Below are 26,596 nucleotides of genomic sequence, written 5' to 3'. Positions count from 1 at the left end.
TGTTTACACTCTGTTGAAGTCACACACTGAAAAAAATAACACCTGAGCAATGCATGAGTTCATTATCCATATGAGAGGCGTCTTTAAGCTGCCACCATCACCAAAAAAAAAGCTTAATACATATAATATATACATATATACAAACACACACACACACACACACACACACACATATATATATATATATATATATATATATATATATATATATATATATATATATATATATATATATATATATATATATATATATATATATACATACATATATACATACATATACATAAACACACAAAATAATAAAGAAAAACTAATTTGGAAGATTATCATGTGTGAACAAAAACAAGATCAACTGTGGAGGTGTTGGTTCCATCTGCACAGCTGTAAATGTGTAAGTGTCCCTCAGGATTAGTGTCTAATCAGTTTCAGTGCAGCTTTTCTCTGCATTAATCTAGCAGGACGAGAGACCACTCTCAGTCAAGAGCAATTACGACTCTTCATCACAGCCCTATCAATGCATAATATCAGCCTGCAGAAACACAAGGCTTTTTAAATACAGCTCAATGGGTGATTTCACTCATTAAACAGCTATAGTGATATGAGACACTGTACATAAAAGAATGAAAGAAAATCAATGCTAAAGTGTAGGAAAAGATGTCAAATGCTGCTGTGGAATACTAAAATGGCTCTCATTTGCCTCCTCCACTGCACATCTGTCACCCGGCAAAGAGCTGTGGTTCTAGATACAGGGGATTATACTAAACCTTAACACTAGAACAACTGCCATGGACACTGAATGTTTTTCAAATTAGAAGACACACTTTGTCCTCCGTTTGATTGCTTTAAAATGAAACATTTTTAGGGGTTTATGTACAAGGAAAAGCAATGGAAGTTGCTCCAGGGTGCAATAATAATTAAAATGCTTAAAACTGTGGAAAGGTTATGGTAAATTAGAGAGAATTAGAAACAATATGTGAGGGCAACTTCAAAGCTGATCATGGCATGTACATATTTTTTTTGGAACAATTTGTAAATCTTGCACTAGCCCACAGGTATGAATCAACTTTTATCTTTTACTTTATATCAAGAATTATGTAATGCATGTTAAGATACATTGATTTCATGGACATTAAGATTAAGGGTAGCACACTGTAATTATGTTAAAACAATGATCTGTTAATTTTAACTAATCACTACAACAATTCTGGATAAACTGACAATAATCAGTAAAACCATACTATTTTCAGTATGGTTTTGACTACTAAAACAAGTATTTTATAGTAAAAATATAGGCAATACTTTGGTTTAGGTCACAATTCAAGCTATTAACTACTGGCTTATTACCTGCCTATTATTAAGTTCTTAACGATTTATAAGTAGTTATAAAGTATGATCTTATTCTGCATCCCTAAGTCTACCCAAAACCTTAGAGAACCTAGTTTGCTGCCGAGTTGTGTTTTGGAATAAATATAGGCAAAATTATCATTATTGACAAAGTGGACCCAATTTAGAGTTGTATTTAGAGTCGAAGCTTTAACATATTTAAATACAGAGGAAGGATTAATATCAACCTCTGCATAAACACATACTTATTAAGTTAATAAGGGAAAAAAGTATTGTGAAATATGTAAAAATAAGGGAAAAGGCATTGTTGTAATCTCACTAGGAAACACTAGTGTCCAAACTCTGCCTGGACCACACATATTAAAGAACCAGTGCGGAATGTCATCGTATTTGTTTCTATTGGTCTGTTTTTACCATCATTTTAAACTGACGGGATTGACACGAGAACAAAGAAACAATAGCTATGTTTCCATCCATAAATGGAAATTTATTTATTTAACTTTATGCACAACACAGGAATATCGCATAAAAGACGTGTAAATAAAGCAGCGTTTCCATCCAACGAGTCAAAGAAAACTTCCTGATTAACTGGCAAATATCAACAATAAAAACGGAATTTGCTGAGGTAGGGGAGGCTGTGTGAATCTTTTCCTTATTTAATAAATGACTAATGCCTCAGAAAATGATGCTGACACGCAATGAATGCATGGTGGCGTTTGAAGGCGTGAGACTTGGAGCACAGACGCTCTTGACAGTTCTGGAGGTTATTAATAATGTAATAACACCAATACTAACACGGTTAAAGCAATTTTGAATAACCAAAACAACATTTCAGATGTTTTATAATGTGCTCAGCCTGCTTTTTATTTTTATACTTTATACATTTTTATTATCACATGATCTCTTATAACAAAATCACATGACCTTTTTAATGCGTATACTTGAATTTGTTAGATATAAGTGTTTCTATCATAGTTTATGCGCATCTTTCCTAATTGAATAAAAAGTTTTTCCTACTCAGTTATGCGCATACATTTTTTATGCCCTTTTTTAAAAATGTATTCGCATCTTGGAGTTTCCACCCTGCAGGCACAGGACGTCAACATGATGCCATGTTGATGTTGTACCCTGTAACATCATGGAGATGTTGGATTTTGTTTTTTTAAATGAAAAAATCAGTTTGAATTCAGAACCCATGTCAGGCCGACGTCCAGCCTAAAATCAACCAAATATCAATGTCTAATCATGTTACACCTTGACGTTGTGTGGACGTTACCACTACGACATCTATCAGATGTTGGATTTTGGTCACTTTCCAACACAACGTAAAATGAACGAAATATCAACGTAATTTGACGTCGTTAACGTTGTCCTTAGACACTGAAATTTGGTCACCTGATGTCATGACCTAAATCTAACCTTATATTATTGTCTTACGATGTTGTGTGCCTGTTGGGCATCAACTGTTTTTTTATGCGCATATCTAAAATATGCATAAATATCGGTAGATGGAAAAGTAGCTAATGGTGTTTGAGGTTATATGTAATTTACATCCACTGAACTTTTATAATTTATAAATTCTTAGCCTCATATTTTTATTCTGTCATCTTTAACAAAATGATCAATGATGATAGATTTTTGGTACAATGAATACTGAATTTATGAAAATGTGAAGTATAAGCTGTCAGCATTGTTTTTTCATGCCAATAAGCCATTGCCCCCATCGTAAATACAAGCAGCAGGTGTAGACATCAAAGACAACCTAAATGAGAAACAGCTGTAAGACGCAACATGGCAACAGACATTCATCATTCATATTAATGTTAAACATCTTATGACTGACAAATCTACTACTCTGGCAAGCGGCAAACTGTCTGACAAGAAGCTTTAAACGTCTGACAGAATGAAAGCTGTAACATCTGTAACAAAAGCTTTAGTTCCTGGCTTTGTTATCCAGCATTTCACTAGGTTACGCTATAACAGAAAATCCTGGTGCCAGACAAGGCATTAATAAAAAAGGCTTACTTTAAAAACATATTTACATATGACCTACATCTCTGACACTGGTACACCCCCAACAGTCTGGATATATTACTGGAGTCCACCGAGAGAAATGGTGAGGCTCTAACAGGGCTGTTTCTACACACAGCATCAGAAAGAGCACAACAATCTCAGCATTTGATTTCTTTTATGCCTTCTTTTTCAGTAACTGTTCTGCTGACTGCTGTATTTGTTCTCTCTGGGTAACTGCTGATGTCACTGCATATCTCAGAGAGCAAAGAAGGAGGGAGACAAACCCCCATCCACTGAAGATTTCACAGTACGTGACAGATCATATCTATAAAGACCTAAAAATGCAACCCAAAATGTGCTGAGTTGAGTCTGAATAAAGGTAAATGTAAAAATCATGGATTGATATGGAATAGTTTGCCCCAAAAATGTACATTTTTTGAGTATTTGCTTATTCCAGGTCTTTAAAGATAAATATCTGATTACCTTTCTTAAGCTGAATAGACAAAATGAGGTTTTGACAGTTTTTCCTCATTGAATGCAAACTAATTTGTACTAACGCAGTTTTAGAAGCAAAAAAAAAAAAAACTGTCATTATCAGGCAACAATGAACATCACATTTTTCATCACATCACATTCATCAGGTAGAAGTGCTTGCCTTGGTGTTCTGTGATTCACATTTGTGAGATATTGTGCTTCAAGACATTGTAAAAAAAAAGCTCTTGTTAATTAACAGATGCCTGAAAGTTATGCATTATCTGTTTTGTACAGTTACATGACAGAGACAGTCAAAATGTTTTTGAAATATTTTTTTTTATTGTTATAAATATTTTTCAATACAAAAAGTAGTTGTGGACTGGATTTTCTTGTACATTTTAAGTCTCGAATATGTAAAACCACATTGCCTTTGATGCATTGTTTTTGATTAATTTTCTCCCTAATTTACTGTTGGTGGCTGTTTTTGCCCCATTGACTTCCATTATAACCACATTTTTTGACGGCAAAACCATGACACCATATAATCAAGTATTTTGATTGTTTGTTGTTTTCCCTGTTGGGAAGAGGTACAATTTGTCTTTTTTACAGTTGATCATCATCTGGCACCCTTAACTCTTTAGATGGGCCTGTGCAAAAAAAAAAAAACTTCTGGATCCATATTCAGGTTTCCAAAATCCATATTCTGGATTTTATAGAGAGTATAACAGCAAATTAAAGTGTGTGTGTATGTGTGTCTATGAGTGTGCGAGTGTGTGAGAGACTTTTACACACTTACCTTGATGTGTCTGAGAAAATCAAAATATCCATCTCAGCTTTCAGAACTACATGGAGTACATAAAAACAAAGACTGTGTACTTTGCACCATCCATTGTGGTTATAATGGAAGTAAATAGGGCAAAAACAGCAAACAGTAAATTAGGGAGGAAAAATGAAAATCTAGCAATGCATCAAAGCCAATTATGTTACTAAACGTTCATATGTCCAAGACTGTGATAAAAGATAAAAAACAGTCCACAAATCTTTTTCTATTGAAAATACGGCATTTTGTGTGTTTTTTCACCAAATCACTGACATCATTTGTGAACTTGGCAATTAAAGAGTTAAAATCCTGTAAATTTTCTAAACAATTTGGTAGTTTTGATCAGAACTAAGATTGATTAACAGATTTATAAAAATATAATAACAGATTTATATATATATATATATATATATATATATATATATATATATATATATATATATATATATATATATATATATATATATATATATATATCTGATGCATTTTTACAACAGTTTAATTCAGTGAATGTTTTCATATCTAACGTAACAAAAGGGTAGTAAATTTGAAAAGTGCACAAGGGTTAAACTTTATAGATCATAATGCAATTTGAAAACACTCATGAAGTAAAAAAAAAATTGAGAAACTGTATTCAACATACATTTACAGTGGACTTTTGGATGTACAGATGTTAAAACTCAACTCAACTAGCAGTAATTGTATTTTCCTAATACTGTATCTACCTATAAATTCACTTTTGTCATGAAATAATATACCATGTAGGATGACTGTGTTTTGACAGTTGCGCAAGCATCTTTCATTGCTTACAACAGGAAAGAATTCAGACAAAAACATGCAAAAGCAGACGCAAACAGAAAAGATCCCCCTAAGAGGTCAGCCGATTTCAACTCCTCCATTCAGCATCTGTGTAGACAAGCTTTTGAAATATGTCTTCTTTTTCTCTAAAGATAACTATAATGGTAACTATATTAAAGTCCACAACAATGGATGATAACATTTGGTTTATATTAAGCAGGAAGCAGGAAGAATTCTGATTGGTTGTCAGTGTTTTTTATTGTTTATTAGTTTGGAAAAAAACAAACATCCTTAAAGTGGTTTAAATATTGTTCCTGTGTTTTGTTGTTTTTATAGCTGTGGTGGGGAGTCGTGCTATTTTTATTACTGGATCTTATGAATGGGCCTTAAGGCTAAAAAATGAGGATGGGGAAATCTATGTAATAATCTTGCAATGCATAATGCTGTGTAGAAAATAATTAAACAATTACTTTCAAAGCATTTTGTGCATGTAATTAGATATGATATAAAATAATGCTCTTAATCATATTTATGGATTACCCAATTACAAATTAGTAACAAAGTGGCTGTAAATTCTTCATAATTTATTGATTCTCTTCATCTTTTTTGCTCCCTCAGATTTGTCTTAGTGAAAAAATCTACAGTGTACAATCTTATTGCTTAAATATTCACTAAATACAATGGCCATGTAAATTATTTCATGCTTCTTGCTTCGGAACTCGAGGACAAATAAATACACAAATTTGGTAAAAGGAATCTAAAAAGAATCCAACCTCAGTCCGAAAACATTACGCTAAATAATCTACATTATGTTACAGTCTAGTTTTTATTTGTAATAAGACAACAATTTCAACCCAATCTTTTGTAAAAAAAAATTTTTTACACTAGGCAAAGAATAGAGAGAGAAAACCACATCTGAGATACTGAAGTACGCAACCAGTAGACCATCTGCTATCTCATGGGGCCTTAGAAGGTGCATAACTGTCACATTATAAAAGATGAAATGTAAAAATGGTGTAATGGGAATTCTGACACAAACTGAATGCCCATGTGGTTTTATCCGTTCCAGGACACATTGTGAAGATAGTACATGACTGGATGGACTGCCTAAATTAAACAAACATACATTCAACAGACTTTAAATGCAACAAACAAGCATTTGACTTTGTACATTTGCATGCCGTTTTACACAAGCCAGCACATGGGTGCACACATTGGCATGCACAAAGTAAGACTGATTTACTGATATTGTGCTGGATTCTCTGATATGCAAAGCTTATTTACATTCCTAAGTCTCAATGCGCCCCATTTGTCCAACCTTCACTGATAGACAACTGGAAATAAACTGGTTGAAAGCTCCCAAACTAACATCTAATCATGCTCTCAATTCTACACAATCACCACCTGTCAGTCGGTCCACTTTTAAAACATCACGATTTGTCTTTAACAAAAAGTCTGATATGCTCTCCAATGATTTGTTTGTTTGTTCATACATTTTGTGCATTTATACATACCTTTATTTGATTGTACAGTAAAACTAATTTTGTTTTTCTTTTGTTAGCAATGTAAACGTCATTACCGTTAATGTTTTAAAACCAATTTAAAGGTGTGAAAAATAATGAGTGATTCTGTGAAATGTGAAATATGTGCAGGAATGTCTTTGTTTTGATAACTTAACCCACCCAATGTCAGTTTAGCCAATTATATTTAAGCACTCTGGGTTGCCTTGGTGTGAGTCATACAGTCATGAAGGCTGCCAAATCATGTGTCCGCAACCGAAAAATGCAACCTCCAGTGAACAGTAGCAGCCTCCGAAATGAGACACAGATTCAGAGTTCCACATGAGGTGGTTATTATTAGTAAACACTATCAACATAACAAATGTAAATATCAGGTGAGCAGTTTACATTGTATCCCTGTGTCCTAACAACACTATACGTGGCAAGATTTGCAGTGATAAGTAATTTGGCTTTTTACACCAGACCCAACACAACAGAAATTTAAAAACAGCCAATCAAAAGAATACAATAGTGCACTTACTGCACTCTGACAAAATGATAAGTTTGCAATCCAATTAATACACATTAAAGCTCTTTATCATTATTAAATATACATGCTGAATCACTGATATGTGTTCTGAGGTTCAATTTTAAATGGTTTATTTTAAGATCTGAGGTAAACTATCTGCTGCTGCTTTCTGTAGTATGGCAATAAATGTCATGTAAAATGGCATTCAAACTCACATTGTTACCATTTAACACTGAATAAAGCACATGAGGTGTAGTCCATGAGGTGAGCATTGACAGTTTTCTGTTGTTCAGCTGCAAGAAATAGAAGCCGTTGCTAAAATAAAAATTTCAGTTGTTGGTTAGGACAAAAACTTTATTTAATAGGGAAAATATTCCTTCTAATGCTTTTACTTAGGATACAACTTAAATCAGCCTTTGTTGGTGTCATCAATCTGGCAACCTGCTCTATGTATGTTTTGAATCAGGGATGCAACTCCTAGTTCAACCACTGGGTGTAAAACCTACCTACAGGACCTTTAACGCATTCTCTATGCAATAATGTCTCCCCCCCAAAATAATAAATTCCAAACACTCAGATAAGTTTGCTCTCTTCTTCCATATAATGAATGTACTGTATATGGAAAAGGTCAATTCAAAAAAACACCTGAAAAGAAGCAGAAGTAGTCACACAGCATAAATTTTCATACGATAGTCTGACAAAGCTATCATAGACTTGAAGATATGAAAACAAAGTTATCGTTCACTGAAAATCAGCTGTGGTCACCACTCACTTTCATTACACGTAAAAAAAGGAAAATAAAATCCATAAGAGCCTCAAAGGAGATGAGGTTAAGTAAATAATGACAGAATTGTCCATTGTGGGTGAACTTCTCTAAAAAATAAAGGTTCCGGTATATAAATTTTGCATTAAACCCAAAGAACCAATCTGGGTTCCTCAAAGAACCTTTCAATGATCATTATTTGTTCTGTGAAGAAGAGTTGAACCATCTTAAGAACCATTTTTCAGTGTAAAGAAAATATTTTTGAAGGTAAAGCTTCTTTGGATGTTAAAGATTTTTCATGTCATTTTTAATAACAATAGAGACTCTTTAATTCAAAAAGTGAGCTTTATGCCTGGCAAAATAATGTAGTGCAAAACAGACATCAGGCCTTTTTAAGGTCAACTAGTGTTTCAACCGTCTTCCCAGTCACATCCACTGGACCCTGAGGGATTTCCTCACATGAAAACACAATAACATTAAAAGTCCGGTCAGCTCTTGTGGTTCTGATACAAATCTAACTTTCCATTTATGAGAACATGAGATCCCTGGAAAATCCGATATACAACTACAATTCATCTGTCAGAAGATTTTCCTTTGAGGAGCTTTCAAAGAAATCCAGGTCTCGCACATTTTTTTTTCTTTTACGCACATATGAGAAATGCATCTAAAGGGCAGGAGCGGCTTGAAAATTATATTAGCCATTGTTTTCATCTCCGTTTTGTGAGAAATGTCCTTCAGCAGAAAACAATGGACAAGGAATCGCCCCCACAGAGCCTCACATGTGAACCCCAAGAGACCTCGCTATGCCAAATTCCATAACGTCCACAACGAGCTCTCTCATGCTCTCACTTCAGACATCCAAGAAACTAACAAATATACAATACGACCGTTTGAGTGCAAAAGTCAGCAGACGTAAAACATCTGATAGGTTTGAAGTACCCTAATATTTCTCTCTAGTCATCGTTTTAACTAAGTGCTTGTTTGAGCAAGAAGCCCACATGACTGGTCACAAGAGCAAAATCAGGTCCATTTATTTATTTACTTTATGAAAGATCCCCTGGGTCTACTAGATTTTACTTTACCAGATAAGTAATAGAATCATCTGACCAACCTGTATTTGGAAAGCAATGAACACAAATCTATTAAATAAAAACTTGAAACAACTAAATCAAGTCTATAAAGCGCAGTATTTCAGTAGTCTCCATAATGATGGCAAACTTTCACAATATCTTTTGGGAGTCTAAATTCTTGGGTGGCCCCTTGGGTCACATGTTTGATGTACCTCTGCATTCCTGAGAACATCAAACAGCCTGTAGGCTCTCAGGGAGACATTACATGTGCAAAGGCAGTGAGCCAATTATACAATGACTTTCAAAGGGGTAGACACTTTCAAAGGAATTTCATATTTTCTGAGGAATTTTGAGATCTGGTTAAGTAAAAAGCAATTTCCAGCGGGCAATCGGTTGAGGTCAACAATTCTCTGCATAAATTGTAATTTGGCCAGCAAATCTTTATTGAACTGATACATAATACGGCTTTTCACACTTGAAATAGTTAACCCATTGGTCATTCTTAACCCTGGGTAAATGAAGTCCTGACTTGTCTTGCTTCACATTGCAAGTTGCTCATAATTTTAACAATTATTTCAGAGTATATTCATAAACTTTCTTTTGACACTTAAAGCTGTGATTAAAGTGTGTCACATCTTTATGTGTTGCCAATTTTCCTCCTGAAAGGATTTGGAAATAAAGAGAAAAATGAAATGTATGTTCAGGGTTTAATGCTAAGAATATTTTCTACTGGCCCGATTGGACTAGTGGTTCAGATTTTTACTTGCCCTGCCAAAATATTCACAGGCCCGCACCAAAAAAAATAAAAAATAAAATAATTATAGCTATTTCTTAGCCACATATTTTAAATAATGTGTCAAAAAAAATGTGTGTGATTGTAGAATTTAAATTCTTTATAAATGTTAAATTTTTTAGCAGTAAAATATAGCCGTATGGAAAATGTGCAGGTGTTTTATTGCAAAACAAAAGGTGGCTGACTTAAAAGTGACGGCAAACTATGCAAAACATCTCTTCATTTTTTCATGATGTTGTACCCATGTAAATGTCTGTTTCCACAATGTTAGAAACAGATGTTTTCTTTTAGCCTCATAATTTGATGTGGCCTACATGTTGTCATCTCTTCATTGTTCTGGTTTTACCAGGTTATGGAAAAAAATAACATGCTCACAACATCCAATCAGATAAGAGGACACGAAAAGCAATATGGTGTTTACGACTTCACAGAAAAGTTAGCATTCAAAGACTTAAAAGAACAAATAGTTTCTTAATTTTAAGACTGTATTTGCATGCAGTTGACAGATTGTCGCAGGCAAATAAAAATTTAGTGACAAGGGAGCACGGGTCTGATCGGGCCAGTAACCATTCTGTCTACTGTCCCGAGCATCTCTCACGCTGGCCCCAGGGCCATCGGGCAGTCCTTATTGTTAAGCCCTGTATGTTTTTCACTCAAATTGATGACATTTTTAGTCACTATTTTTCTTTTTTTTCCTCAGATACTGAAAAGACTATTCACTTTCTATTTAACTTATTCTGCAATGTGCTTTTGTTTTGGTACTAGGCATGGGACGATAACCGTTTTCAAGGTATACCGCGGTTTGGAAAAGTACCGCTCCTATGGTGTGTGTAAGATTTTTTATTTACTTTTTTTTTTTTAGGACAACAGTATGTCCATCCGAAAAGATATCCAAACATGCCGTTTTGAATTGTAAAGAAATCTGTGTTTTTAAAACAAATGAAGACAGCAGAGGTCAGAGTCATTTTAATTATTTAGCCTTACATGTTTACTTCGCCAAATATTTTAAAAGTTTCTCAAAACTAAATATATTGTGTTCAATTTAAAAATTGACATTTAAACTTTACACTGACATTTAAAAAGAATTTAGAGCAGTAATCATAGAAATAATAGCAGTAATAAGACCATGAAATTATGGGGCGACGCAGTGGCGGAGTGGGCAGCACGTTCGCCTCACAGCAAGAAGGTTGCTGGTTTGAATCTCGGCTCAGTTGGCATTTCTGTGAGGAGTTTGCATGTTCTCCCTGCGTTCGTGTGGGTTTCCTCCCACAGTCCAAAGACATGCTACAGGTGAATTGAGTAAGCTAAATTGTCCGTGGTGTATGAGTGCATGCCTATTTAATACTTCTAAATAATTTGCTAAATTGAAGGAATAACAAATGGCAGAAAACTGTTAAAATACTTGTTCTATGACTATACATAAAAAACCCTAAACTAATATAATAAGAATATAACAGTTTGCAACATCCATCTGCTTAACAAGCTGTTTTTTATGTCTACAAATCAGTGGAAGTGAGTAAGACTGAAAGTTATGATAGAGGTTAAAATGACTGCGTCCACTCTTATGTGAAAGAATAAGGTCAATACAATACTCAGTGTTTCATTTACTGTACAAAGCAAACGAAAATTAGGCATGTGATTGGCTTCTGGTTGCTAATCTAGCATAACATTGTAACATCACTTCAGTTCACACTCAATATATTTGGCACCAAAATGCAAAAAGCGGTGCTAATCCTGCCCTGGAGAAGGGTTTCATAAAAGTAGTTCTAAAAGTTACTTTAGCTAGATTTGGAATCCATGTTTAACAAGAGCCCTATTATGGGAGGATTAGTTTTACAAGGGTAGATAGAGTCATGTAATTATATCACAGGATGTCTGTAATATTAGTGTCCAGTTTGTATGGGATGAGATATCTTAGTTTGAAGCACTTAACTTACCAGAAGTGCTTCAATACCCTCCAGCATATTTGAAACCCCCTAGAAACAGCAAACGACACAATATTTGCATACACGTTTACTGTGGGGTTCACATAACAAAACTTTTTACATAGGGTAAAAGTAGGCTAGCTTTTACCTCTTAATTTTTTAAAGTCCCCAGTAATTACAGAGATGAGACATTTAGATATAAATGAAATGACCCTACATATCCATGTTCTGGCCTGTAGTCAGAGGGGGGTTGGGTGGTTCGAAAGACCCACCCCTCACCAATAAAGGTGCCGAATGTGTCCCATACATGAGCTCATTTGTCCTATTTTGACAGCTATGCCATCATAAATTGTGCAAAGAATCCATTAAAAAGCTTTAAGACCAAGTGGAATCCTCTGTTGGCTGTGGTGACAGATAATCAGTTTTGGCCAATGCTAACAAATAATAATTATTTTCATGAGTTCAACATCCAGCTGTGCAAGAATACATAGCTGAGTGAAGAAAAGTCATCTTTCACTATTGACCTACTATATTGTTTTTAAATAGAGAAAACATTTTACAAGTAACTTTTATTCTAAATCTTTGACCTTTTCTTGAAACAAAAAAAATTACCAATAAAAGGTGTGAAACACCAAAAGCAGGCCATATTAAAATTAATTTAAATGATAATTTGGCTATTGTTGTTATGCATGAGTTTTCAAATGTACTTATTGACAAGAGAGCTTAGAAAAATTGTGAAGCTCTACATGATTGTTATTTTTATTACTGTGTTTTAACTTTTTATTATTCACGACTACAGTTTTTCACTTAAAAACAGATTCCTATTTTTTCCCTAATGATACATGATGTAATAAATTTGGATTTTAAAAACAAGTATTTTTTTTATTTCTTTCTTGTAAATATTTTTCGTACATCAAAATGTGTGGTAATGATGTCCACCCGACAAGTTAATCAAGCTAAAGATCTCAAAATCCAGCTAAATCTCATAATTAAATAGAAAATGAGGCAAATAACTGCAAAAAGGTCTAATTTTTGAGAACAAAGGGTCACCCCTTTTGTCAGGCTGATGTTTAACGACTACCATCTAAATCATAAGTCTCAAAATGGATTCCTGGAGGGCTGTAGCTCTGCCGGTAAAGTCTAGATCGGATATGCGGCCGGCCGGAAGTGCGATATGCACATTATTAAACCAGCAGTTTTTAATGACACTGTATAACAATAATTAATATTTTTACGGTACTGTGATGGTTGGGTTTAGGGTTGGGTTGGGGGTAGGCGTTAAAAATACATTTTATTGGGTAATTTAACAGATAACATAACTAATACTCTGTACAACAACTGTTTTTACATTACTGTGACGGTTGGGTTTAGGTTTGGGGTGGGGGTAGACATTAATAAAATACAACAAATGAGAAATTTAATAAATAAAACATATCCTCTCTAGCAACAACCAGCTCTGCCAAGTTTTGCTCCAACCTTAATCAAACACACCTGATTCAACTAATCAAGGTGTTCAAGACTACTAGAGACTAACCAGGTGTGATTTGGAGGTGTCTGAAGCTAAAATCTGCAGACCTGCGGCCCTCCAGGAATTGAGTTTGAGACCACTGATCTAATTAAAGACAACCCAGGGTTGAACAAAGTGTGAAAATCCCTAAATTGTACTTAAATTTATTAGCTAACTATTTAAATAAATATTTAAGACATTGGCATTTACATGTGAACAATAATAACAAGTCAAGAAAATAACAGTATTTTTAAATTACTTTAAAAGGTATTCACAATAAAACGTGGTGCTGTGTTGCTATGCTGGCTCCAATAAAGAATGGGCTTATTGGTTAGCATCTATTTGACGACAGGTCATAAATCCTCCTTAAACTGTACTAAACACTAATTCGCCCAATCTGTTTTGACTGACTTTGTGGGGGTACGAGCATTAATTAGGGGATTATGGACCCCTACAAATGATCCATAATCCACACCCTGTGCAATTGCAATGACTATCTGTACTCTGTATTGGGGTTTACTTATTTTTGTCAGTGAACAGGTTACAAATATTTGCACACTCCCAAATACACACACCACATTCATTCCTGCGTAAACAGATTGAATAATTTATTAATTCGTTCTGATTCAGTCAACTTGCGGTTTAGATTACAAAATGCATTGCTTCCTGTTACAGCCTAACTGTGTCATGTCCAAAGACAGGCACTGAGACCAACCCATAATAACATCCGAATCCATCACCCGCTATCTCTACCGCGCGCGCGCTCTGCACATGAATCAAGCAGGGACCTTAATATGCATGGCACCCAGGATCTCGCCTCGGGCATCGCGGGATATCACAGAGATCTCGACCGGCTGAGCTCACCGTCTCTGGACCGCTGCAAACGAGCCAGTCACCATCGCGAAATAACAAGCCTGAGCTGTCGAGCAGCACTGCAGACGCGCGAGCAGGAGCGCAGTGCTGCACTACGGCACGACCGAGCGCGTGTCTCGCATCTCTGCCAGATTGACACCCAGTAACAGCCAGCTGGTCGACATTAAGACAACCCAGCGGGGAGGTAAACTGAAACAGCATAGCCAAGCGCGAGATGACATGAGCTGTGTTATGAGAGACACTGTAGGCTGCCTACTACATTAAACGCTGCGTTCATGATGGACAGACATCCTATATAAACTAATAAAACAGACATGAGGAATATGTGCAACTTAACGCACAATTATATTCAAAGACCACCAAATGACACAGACCAAAGAGAGGAGGTATGAAAAGAGTGGATTTAAAGGCAGGGTGGGTGGGATCTATTGAGGTGTGCTGCATTTTCCAAAGGTAAACATGAGAGAAGTTAAATAATGGAGCTGACAGATGAGGAATGTATTATCTCACATCACTTACCTCAGTCTCTTAGGGTCCCTCTATTTTTTCCCAGGCACTGCAGAGGTGAGGCAGACCTTCAAGGAATATCCAGCACAGGGAGGAAGCCGCAGGCAGCAGCAGCAGCAATGGTGCTACACACTCCTCAACACACACACTCACACTCACTCAGCCTCTGCGATATTGTTATTGAGGTTTGTGGAAGGGGACGGCAGAAGGCTCTCATAACAAGCGCTATACTGTGAGGCTGAACACACCTCCCTCCACAGAGCTCATCCAATGGCAGACGCAGGGTCAGGCACACTAACACACACACACATCAGCAGCAGCAGCCAACACCCCCCATCCAGATCCCCATCCTGTTCAGATGCTATAGGATTAAAGTAGTGCATGCTAAAAGATTATGCTGTTGTTTATCCACATTGCCTATACAATATGTATGCTGCTTGAGCTTTGCACTGACATGTGTATGTGTGTCCAGCTGGAGTGTAGTGTGTGTGTCACTGATACTGAGGAGGGTTTAGTGTGGTAAAGTCATTTAAAAAACAGCACAGCTCAGCTGGGGCTGAAAGAGTACAGGACATGCCTCTCATTCTTTGAGCTCGCTGCTCTATTTCTTCGCATTTCCAGACTCCAGGCTTCTTCCCAGGGCTGGTGTGCCTGCATTCTGTTAGACTGCGTGGTGTACACTGTAGGGAATGAGAAGAGGTGCATTTAATCAGCTACACTCATATAAGTACAATGTATGTTTTACTTGAAGTTCTTTTTATTACATAATTATGTATGCATTGTATTTAAACTGTTCTGTTTAGCAATACAACAAAATAAATAAACAAATAAAAATAGTCAATCATTTTGGCCAAATATATGTAGTTAAAGCTAAAGTAGTTTAATTTAATTTTAAATAACTACAATAAGGTGACGCGAAGGCGCAGCAAGTAGCGCTGTCGCCTCACAGCAAGAGGGTCGCTTGTTTGAGCCTCAGCTGGGTAAGTTGGCATTTCTGTGTGAAGTTTGCATGTTCTCCCTATGATGGCGTGGGTTTCCTCCGGGTGTTCCGGTTTCCCCCACAGTCCAAAGACATGCGCTATAAGACTAGAGGGGCTGTAAGTGGGAATTGTAGAATCCGCAGATGCAGAACCAGTATGGGTCATCATCCTTTTGAAAGGCTCACATCTATGGAATGCAATGCCTGTTGATTTAAAATTACAATTAGAACTCCCAGTTTTTTCTGTAAAGTTGAAACTATGTTTGAAATCTTTACAGAAATGTGAATATTTAGTATTATTCTTTCAGGTTGGTCAGGTTTATCTTTCTCTTTATGCAGATTGACCTACATTTTATGCTTGTGGCTTTGTATATACTGTACATGTTTGTTGTATTGTGTTTTTTTTACAGTTTTAATGTAAAGCCTAACCAGGGACGAGGGCTGCAAATTAGCTTTATGCTATATGCCCTATGTATGCAACATCGGTTACCTTTGTATAACAATGTCAAGTGTATTGTCTCTGTTAAATAAACAAACAAATGAAATAGAAAATAGGTAAATTGAGTAAGCTAAATTGGCCGTAGTGTATGTGTGTGAATGCAAGAGGGTATGGGTGTTTCCCAGTGTTGGGTTGCGGCTGGAAGGGCATTTCGCAATGGTTCATTCCACTGTGACGACCCACTGATTAATAAAAGAACTAAGCCAAAAGGAAAATGAATGAATGAATAATATAATATAATATAATATAATATAATATAATATAATATAATATAATATAATATAATATAATATAATATACATTCATTCTCGACTTAGTCCCTTTATTAATCTAGGGTCATTACAGTGTAATGAACCAACTTCTATGGTAAACATACACTCTCATTCACACACATACACTACGGCCAATTTAGTTTATTTAATTAACCTGTACCACATGTCTTTGGACTGTGGCGGAAATCAGAGCACCGAGAAGAAACCCACGCAAACACAGGGAAAACATGCAAACTCCACATAGAAATGCCAACTGACGCAGACAAGGCTCGAACCAGTGACCTTCTTGCTGTGAGGTTGACATCCTACCCACTGCACCACCGTGACACCCACTATAATATAATAAATCTTAATCTTCTGAATGTAGTTTTTTGTACTACTATTTATTTATCATCGTACATTTACAGACATCTTGTATAGAGCTCCCATTCTACCTCAAAACTGTTTACTTCACCTCACCCAACCCCCCTCACATCCCCTATTTTGCACTTTTGTTTATAGTCTTGTTATTTCTACTGTAACTTGTCGTTTAGTGTGATTTGTATTAAAAGGATATATTTACATGTTTGCACAAGTGAGATGCACCTAATCTCATCACACAAGTATATAATGTACATTGTATACAGTGTACAGTGACAATAAAAGGCATTCTATTCTATTCTAGTTAATGAATAAAGAACATTCATCTCAGTCAAACGTTTTCTGAACTGTTACTTTGTAACAGTTGTGCTGAAATGGAGAGATTTTTATTTTCTAAGAGAATCATCAGAATCCACTAATTTAGTATTTATGAATTATATAGCATTATGATAAAATATTCAAATCATAATGATAAAAAATAGCAAGAAAAGGCATAAAATTGCAAGTTACAAAACAAGGGCCAACTCTCTTCAGACTAAAATATTGTCATATAAACATTTTTAAGCAAGATTAACATTTGCCTGAATGCATGTCAGTGTAGTTACTGATATATAGCTGTTTTGACATCCGTAGCCTCAGTCTTCCATACAAAAAGTTACATTTTTTTTGTCTTCCTCACACATTTTTCTGACAAGGGAGTTCTAGAGATGCAACCCATCAGCAGATGCTAAAATGTGATTTCAAAGGGTTTGAGATCAGCCTCTTCAAGCACATCTGCAGATTAGCTGTCTCTTGAGTAATATACAGTACGTGGGTAGGTGAACTGACAGCTGTGTTCTTCTGTGCAATGCTATTCTCCATAAAACACTATTGCATATGGCATTTCTTTTAGTCAGCCTAAATAAGAAAAAAAATTAAAGCATCTATAAATGTACCTACCTTTCCATGGAATTAATGGTAATTGGTTAATGGTATTTAATGAAAAAAATATGTGAGTGTTAGAACAAAAAAAAAAAAAAAGAAAATATAATTATCAAATGTTAATCGCAAGTCCTGGTTAGAATTGCTGGTTCAGTATTGCTCTAGATGTCCATCTGCTGGTAAAAGGTAGGAAATGCTTTTTGCATCTTAGCCTGTAAAAGATAAAGCATGCGTTCCGTTTTTACTCGTGTTTAAATTTCCTAAACTATTCGCTAATAACAACACTAATAGTTCACTAATGCATTAATCTAAACCCTTTACTTCCCCACCAAGAAATAAATGTTTGGATTGATTTCTTAACTCCTAATGCCACTAGTTAACACACTCAATGCATTTTTTCAGCACATCCCATAATTTTTAAAATACCAAATGGTAGACGTGTCGGTTTATGGTAAAAGTACCGGAATGAATACATATACTATGACATCTGAAAAAAACAAATATTTATTGTATGTAAAAAAAAAAACTAAATAAAACATTTTTGAATACTAAATCATGTTTATTTTTTAAGTATGCTGTAAAATATTTCACATTCTTATTTTACACGTTTTTTTTTTACAATAAAACCAAAATTAAGTGTAGTAATGCAACAGGATTATGTTTGCTTGTTTTTTGTGAACCAACAATGCTGTGCGTAAACATTATTTAAAACGGTCATTCATTAAATGACTTTAACAATTTAATAATTTAATAATACCATTAAAGTTACTCTTGTTTTCAAGAAAAATTTCAACATATATTTTATAACACGGAGTAAATGTTTTCCAAAAATGCGATTTAAAATATCGATATTTGATCAAAATAACACATTGATAAAGACGTTTCTACCGAAAATTGTACCATCGGTGCGGCTTCCTGCGATGGACCCTATTTACGCTGATCCAGATTCAGCCACATGTTCACAAACGCCAGTCAGAATTACCCACAGTGCTGATCTCAGATCGGTTAAAAACGGCACACAAGACGATAGGTAGCCCAAAATTTTGCCAGGAAAAGTATTTAGATGTTTAATAATGGTTTCGAAAAACTAATAATATATATTTTATTCAGAATACTAATTTAGTAACAAATTGCGCGTCTCACCTTCTTTAATGTCGGAATAATTAAGCGACCGTCTCTTTTTGTTCAGGCACTAGCGGCAACTCCTTGTCGTGGAAAAAGCGCCAAGTTCTACAGCAAACGCGCTTGTCAAGTTGTTTATATTTAACTCGAAACCGCGTACTTTTAGATTGAACTCCGCAAAAATGTAACCCTTGCATAAGAAGTCTTATAAGGTAATATCATTTTAAACGTAGTTTTGTTTCGTATTACGTAACTCTGAAGTAACGTTACTCCTGCAGAAATGAACCTGCATGTTGTGTGGGCTGGGCGGCTAACGTTACTCGGTTAGCAACACTGCTAAATGTGTGTTCACTCTAATGAATTAATAATGATAAAACGAAACGCGACCCCGTGAATATTAACCCATAATCAATCATATGTGTGAAACATTAAATGTTAAAGTCATGTTACTTGTAGAAAGTGCTTGTTTTGTTTTCGAGAGCACATCCGACTTCAAGGCTTTCACGCGGGTTGTGGCTGATATTGAAGACTCTGGCTGAACTTGTTCCGTTTTGACGTTTGCTTGTTTCTTTTACATTTTAATCAGTGAAAGGTTAAAATGCCCGGGCTGCACAGTGAAAGTGGAGTGGTGGCTGCAGCTGGCAGTCCTGTGAAGAAAAGCAAACTCTCATTGAAGTTCTTTCAGAAGAAGGAAACCAAACGCGCTCTGGACTTCTCAGAGGCCCCGCCAGAAGACAACAGTAACGTTACCACTGAGCCGCAAGAGACTATTTGGTATGGCATGTTTTCATGGAGCAATCAGTTACATTGATGAAATTGAATTTTTCCTAAAATTTTGCTCCATTATATCCCCCTATAAGTCATGACCAGGTTGTGCCATTGCCCTGCCCTTCGTCTCCTCTTACCTGCGAGAAGCGCGAGAGCCTGGTCCCCTTCGTTGGGCTTAATAATTTGGGGAACACCTGCTACTTGAATAGCATCCTTCAGGTATGCGCTGTTCATCGTATCTTCAGTTCAATTATTAATTGTCACCATTTCTAAGCCAGGACAACACAGTTGAATTGAATAAAGTATTATCGTTATTAAAAAAAAATTTAACTCTAAACGTAATTCCCACTGTTGATGAGTTGCAATACACTAAGAGAGCTATTTTTATTTCATAATTTTTAAATATACAAATTATGTATTTTATAATTTAAACATGGTCTAATTTATGAATATTAAAAAAAACAAACATTTTTAACAGATTGAGGATAAAAAATTCACTATAATTTTGGTTCTGTTTGAAACTTTTTTTAAAACTTCCGTTTTAAAATCTTATCGAAGATCATAGCTTTAACCAAATAGATGTATCTCAACTATTAAATTTTATTGAGTGATCATAAACAATTTTGGAAAGATGACTTTTCAAAAATGTAACTTGGATTTAATAAAAATTAGACTTTCTTCAAGCTTTCAAATATGGACCATTTAACTTAAATAATAAACTGATAAGATACACTACTGATGAAATGTTTAGGGTCGGTTTTTGTTTTTCATGTATTTTGTTTTGAAAAAAATTATTCTGTTCATCAAGGCAGCATTTGTTAAATGTAAAAAAGTTATATTTATTAACATTTTAAATAAAATATTGTATGTAGTTTCAAATGAAATCATTACTCTAGTCATTAGTGTTTTTATTAATATTATATTAATGATTTCTAAAGGCTCATGTGACTGGAGTAATGAAGCTAAAATTAATCAAAATCACTGGAATAAATGATTAAATTAAATGATAAACTTTTTGAACAGTTATTTCAGTTAGTGCAATAAAATTTTACTATTTGTACTGTATTTTTGATTAAATAAATGCAGCCTTGGTGAGCAGGACAAGCTTATTTAAAAACATTTTAAAATCGTACTGACCTCAAACTTTTGACCGGTTGTGTGTGTGTGTGTATACACAAATTCAGGAAATTGCCATTTATAATCCCATTAAAATGAATGTAATTTAATGTAATTGTGAAAAAATAAACAGCTTTTTAAGATATGTATTGATATCTGAAAATAGTGTAAATAAAGTGTAATAAAATAAAATAAATTTTGGTTGTTGTTTTTTTTTCACTGAAAGCTGCTGCAAAATACAGATATTAAAAAAGTGACATCTGTGGGGTAAAAAAAAGATGTAGATTGTTGTGTCTTGCTGTAATATCTGCATTTTTTTAGTTGTTTGGATCTAATTAATTAATGACCTTTTCTAATTGCAGGTTCTATATTACTGTCCTGGTTTTAAAGAAGCCATCAAGTCCTTGTGTCATGTGGCTAAACTGAAAGACAAACCGCAAGAAGAGGGTGTCAACAATGAGGTTGGTCTTTAGTTTCATAAAATCTCCTGAGGCATTTGCATCACGTGTGTATAAAATAAAAGAATATTAGTATCAGTAGTCTTAAAAAAGTAAATACAGAAATTTAAAATATGTTCCATTAAAAGCGGCTGCTAATTATGTCACAATATATGCAAAACAGATAATAATTGCGTTAAACACTGAATGATATTTTGTTATCAGGGGGACTCTGGTGAGAACACCCTACCTGTTCCCATGGAGCTGTTGGGCAGTTTCCACAGCCTCATTTCCTCTGTGGAGCAGCTGCAGTCCAGCTTCCTGCTTAACCCAGAAAAATACAATGATGGAGAGCTAGCCACACCACCTCGTAAACTGCTTAATGCGCTCAGGTACTGATGTGGGCCAAAATATCAGTCATCGACAAAAAAACTTTGGATATATATATATGCTATTGAACTAACTTTCGATTTGATTTTTCCTCTGCAGGCAGCTCAACCCAATGTATGAGGGTTACTTGCAGCATGACGCACAAGAGGTCCTGCAGTGCATTCTTGTGAACATTCAGGAGGCCTGTGACACTATCAAAAAAGAGCAAACGGACAACCAGGACACCACAATGATCAATGGAACCGAGTCTGTCCAGGATGGTGAAGGGAGCTCTGACAGCCAGCTGAGTGGAAAGAGAAAGAGTGACACAGAAGCAGGCAATGCTAAGAAGAAACCAAAATCTCAAAGCAAGTCTAAGAAAAATGAAGAAAACGTGCCTATGACCCGCTCGAAACGCAAGTCCTCCAGTGAAATAAGCACAGAGAATTCAGCTACTGAGCAGAGGAATGGCACAGAAGAGCAAGAGAAGGATAGCACCACAGAAGAAGAGAAGAATGACAGTCCACCTAAAGATACAGGCAAGAGGACTAGGAGAGGGAAGCTGGGCTGGTTGAGGCCATCAGGGAAGCAGCCTAGCATCTTCTCCAAGTTTCGCAGCATGGGACGAATTACTTCACATGTAGGAGCAAAAGGAGAGACCAAGGAGAAGTCAGATTGTAGTTCTCAGGAGAAACAGGACAAGGACAACTCTGAGAATGAAAACAAAACTCATGAAGTTAAACAGGATCTGGGAAAGAATGAAGGTAAATGTTGTAGCATTTTCTGATTAAATCCCATGTCCTAATCAGATCCTACAATTAATAGATGAGTAATTTTTAATTGGTTTATTTAAATGAATTTTAATTAGCATATTATCTAAAAACATTAACATTTTGTTTCTTGTGTTATTAGAGCAATCAGGCCTGGATGTGCTGAAGTGGATGTTTCAGGGTCAGCTGGTGTTGCGGACACGTTGTCTGGAATGTGAGTGTTTCACAGAGAGAAGAGAGGATTTTCAAGACATCAGTGTGCCTGTGCAAGAAGACGAAACCCTCTCTTCTGACTCTAGTTCTGAGAGTGAGTACATTTAAATCTCTTTGTGTTTGCTTTTTTATGCTAGTTAAAACATTTCAGATGCTCATCATGACTACATTTCCTTCTACAGTTTCTCCAGATCCCAAGACTGAGCTGAAAACTCTAAAGTGGGCCATATCTCAGTTTGCATCTGTTGAGCGTATTGTGGGCCAAGATAAATATTTCTGTGAGACCTGTCATCACTACACAGAAGCTGAGAGAAGTCTCCTGTTTGACAAAACGCCAGAAGTCATCACAATCCATCTAAAGTGCTTTGCTGCCAATGGCTCAGAGTATGTATCCTATATTGATTTTAGTGCTTGTTTACTAGCTTTCCACAATAAAGCTTATTTATATATATATATATATATAATCAAATCAGCGGGTTGCCCTTCTGGATATTTCACTCATGAACATTTCATTCATGCCCCCATGACAAACTGGGGTATTAGACGCAAATAAGGAGTAAGGACTGGTGAGAGTGTTAAGGAGTTTATTAATGCACACTAAATGAAAAAAAAAAAAACTTCTGCATCTTTCAATCTGTGTGTGTGTGCACGGTCCTTTACTGTACTGAAGTGTGTGGATATTGTCGGAAAATATGGCGAAAAGTCCTACATGATGGTAATAGTTTGACTGCTGTGTTTACTTCAATAATGCCACTAATATCTGCATACTCCACGTCTTAATTCCATTTCTGTTTACTTCAGTTAAGGTAATCAAAAAAATTAATTATTATTATTCGCTGTTTGGAGCTTATGTAGGCCTACAGTTCAAAATTTATGTTTAATTGAATAAACAGTTAGTAAAGACAAGTACATCTTACTGAACATAATTAATTTTCGTCACCAATTATCATAGTAGAACAGTTTCTCAAGCAGTTTGTGATGCATTTTGGAAACTGGAGATTAGCCCCTGGTCTAATGCGCCACCTGGCTTGAGAAACCTGTTCTCAAAGACTTACTTTTAGCCATTATTTGGGTAGCACATTTATTCTGAATGCCTTCGATAAAATTCAAATGAGCCATTTTAATTAATTTCAAGATTACAGTGAGATTAATCTAGATTAAAAAAATATCTATGCCCACTTATAATATATATATATATATATATATATATATATATATATATATATATATATATATATATATATATATATATATATAATTTTTATCACATAATTACTTTGTATATTATATAAAAGAAAAATGAAGTGAATTGTGGTGTCCCATTATCAGAATTTGTGCTGTGCATATAGCACTTCAAAGTGCAAACACAGATATTCACCAGAGGGGGGAGCAGTTGACCGTTCAGTTGCTTTAGTCGCGATATTGAGGGTGGAAGTCCCACCTACAATCCCTGCCTGTCCTTAGACTCGAGCCTGCACCCCTCGGGTCACAATCCTGATTAAATATTAGGCCTATTAGGAAAAACAGTACAATACCTACCTGATAGCAGTAGAACTGCTCTCAGTTTTTTATTACATGCGTTTCTAAACAAAAACAGTTAATTCAGGCCAATTCAAGTTAGGGCTGCACATTGTATCATTTCAACATCGATATCGCAATGTGCGCATCCACAATACTCAAATCGCAAAGATATGCAATATCCAGTCTGAATTATAGAGGAGCAGGAGCTACCGCATGGTATTTAATCACTGTATTTATATGGACTTTTATATGATTTATGCAACAAAAAAAAATTCTTACCTAGAATATTTTACTTGTTTTTAATCCAAATATCTACATTGCATAGTGTAAACAAGATTTCACTTACCTCACTGCCAGATAATTTCCTTAAAACAAACAAAATCTTTTAATTTTCACTTATTTCTTCTGATGGTTAAAACTAAAAAATATTTTTACTTGTTCTATTTTTTTTTTTTACATATTTAGACAAAAAAAAAGTTTTTTTTTTTTTGTAAGTAAAGCATTTCATTTCTGTAACAGAATACTGTTAGACTCCTCAGAAAACTGTCAAAGAGCTATTCAGACCATCTTCTGAATCTATTCATATCACAATATTTATTGCAGAAAATAAAATATTGCAATATCAGATTTGTCCAATATCGTGCAGCCCTAAATCAAGTTCGCAATGTAGATTTGAGCAGTTGGAACAATTAATAATTTCTTGAATTTTTTAAAACAGGATGGACCCTTATGCTGGCCTTTCTAAGGTGAACACTCCTCTGCAGACTCCTCTGAAACTTTCCCTGCATGAGTGGTGCACTCAGCCTGACTCTCCAGACTATGAGCTCTTCGCCGTGGTCATGCATAGTGGAGTGACCATCAGCAGCGGTCACTACACCACCTACATCCGCATGATGGATCTCCATCACACCAACATCAAGCCTCAGACTCAGGATGAAGAGCATGACCGAGACCAAGAAGAAGACATGAAACAGAAGAAAGAGGAAACTTCTCAAACCGACTATGATGATGGCGAGGTGTCCTTCAGCTTGTCTGGCAGAGGGCGAAATGTGGCCAGAACCAGCGGAACTAATAACATGTCCAGCAAAACGGCAGGCAAGAGGTGCTCTGAAGGTGTTGGCCTTTTAGGAGGACAAAGGAGCATCACCAGCTATGAACTCAGCAACAGCAAGCAAAACAATCCAGACAAGCCATCCAGCTTGTCCAGTCGTGCTCTCCTTCAGAACGCTGTAAAGAAAGAGCCAGAGGAAGACTGCGCTGATGCTGTGGCAGACGGGACACAGGTCAGTTTTGACCTCGCTCTCAGAAATCTTCTGGACTTTGAAGGAAAGTGGATGCTGTTTGATGACTCTGAAGTTAGACTCTATGAAGAAGAGGACTTCCTCCGTGCTTGTTCTCCAGAGACGTGCTCCACCTCTACACCATACCTGCTCTTCTACAAGAGAGTCTCTCAGTAAAACAGGCAAGTGGATTCGGACAACTTACTTACGGAGTTTTGCTGAACTACATTAAGTACATGTGCAGGAAATGTGTTGATAGTTGATATGTATGTTTTTGGAACAGATGTCAGCAGGAAGCAGATTTGAACTCTTAAGGCTGTGGCATTTGTTGCCAACTTTTTCCCTTTTTGTTCCTTCACTCTTTGTTCTTGATAAGTGAATCCATGTCATCTGCTTTTTAGTGACCCTCATGCAAACGCACCTTGGCACTTACTGAAGTGCACATCGGTTTTCCTGTACTTTCAAGCATTCCCTAAAATCTTGGCACAAGTAATTTTATTGTGCACTGATGTTTTATATTTTTTTAATGAGATCAATTTTTGGTTGTTTGAGTTTTCGTCTCGAGTATGAATTTGCATTTTGACTGCCCTGTTTTAGAGGATGTTCATAGTTTAAAACCCAGTGTAGATTTCACATTGTTGATAGTAGAGGACACAGGTAATGTTTTGCTCCCAACGGCAGTTATGACTATTTGCACACAGAGATCAAGCTTCATTTAACAAGTGGTCGACTCTGAAAGGACAGAGTGTACTAATTGCCTATGTAGAAGTGACCACAATGATAAAGTGACATATTTTTGTAGTTTCTCTGCCATACCTCAATCCAGTCTGAAGAAGCTTTCCTCCTTTTACGTGTTGTAAGCAGGCCCTACCAGTACAGCTAGATCTCTGAGCAATAAATAACACCCTTCGTGTAGAGTCTCTATTACTACATGGTATTCTATTGTATATTTGAGGACAGAGGGAAAATGTAAATATTTTTCTATTGTCTGGTTATGTAGATTCTTATTTACCACATTAAAACACCAGCATATAAAAAAGAAAAGCATCGTGCT

At 35.7% G+C, this 26,596-nt stretch overlaps 2 protein-coding genes and 1 long non-coding RNA gene across 11 annotated transcripts in view; 2 read left to right on the top strand and 1 right to left on the bottom strand.

Annotated features, from left to right (window-relative positions):
• Positions 1–15,097, bottom strand: part of kank4 (KN motif and ankyrin repeat domains 4) — a 91,819-nt gene extending 76,722 nt beyond the window's left edge. For 5 of the 8 annotated variants that reach the window (XR_015493813.1, XR_015493814.1, XM_087257545.1 and 2 more), the window contains exon 1: positions 14,928–15,097. The gene's annotated coding sequence lies outside the window, so the exon portion shown is untranslated. Of the gene's footprint in view, positions 1–12,040; positions 12,080–14,927 lie in introns of all 8 variants that reach the window. The other 3 variants (XR_015493816.1, XM_087257546.1, XM_087257549.1) reach the window with 1 other exon arrangement.
• Positions 14,164–17,323, top strand: LOC147836403 (uncharacterized). Of its 2 annotated transcripts, none has more exons than XR_015493857.1 (3): positions 14,164–14,794; positions 14,962–16,458; positions 16,806–17,323. It is a non-coding gene; the product is annotated as an uncharacterized LOC147836403 (long non-coding RNA). The 2 variants fall into 2 exon arrangements; XR_015493856.1 differs by having other exon boundaries at positions 14,164–14,861.
• A 1,864-nt stretch (positions 17,324–19,187) lies between these two features.
• usp1 (ubiquitin specific peptidase 1) lies at positions 19,188–26,581 on the top strand. The gene is given in 9 exon segments (NM_199579.1): positions 19,188–19,280; positions 19,655–19,842; positions 19,929–20,055; positions 21,315–21,413; positions 21,615–21,781; positions 21,879–22,522; positions 22,671–22,835; positions 22,924–23,125; positions 24,981–26,581. Coding segments are annotated over 8 exon segments (2,319 nt in total). The 5' UTR covers positions 19,188–19,280; positions 19,655–19,666; the 3' UTR covers positions 25,720–26,581.
• Positions 26,582–26,596: the final 15 nt, after the last annotated feature.

The sequence above is a fragment of the Danio rerio genome, chromosome 6 (assembly GCF_052040795.2).
Source record: "Danio rerio strain M-AB ecotype USA chromosome 6, GRCz13ab, whole genome shotgun sequence".
In the NCBI taxonomy this organism is placed as follows: domain Eukaryota; kingdom Metazoa; phylum Chordata; class Actinopteri; order Cypriniformes; family Danionidae; genus Danio; species Danio rerio.
This window is presented reverse-complemented; position numbering and strand designations above follow the sequence as displayed.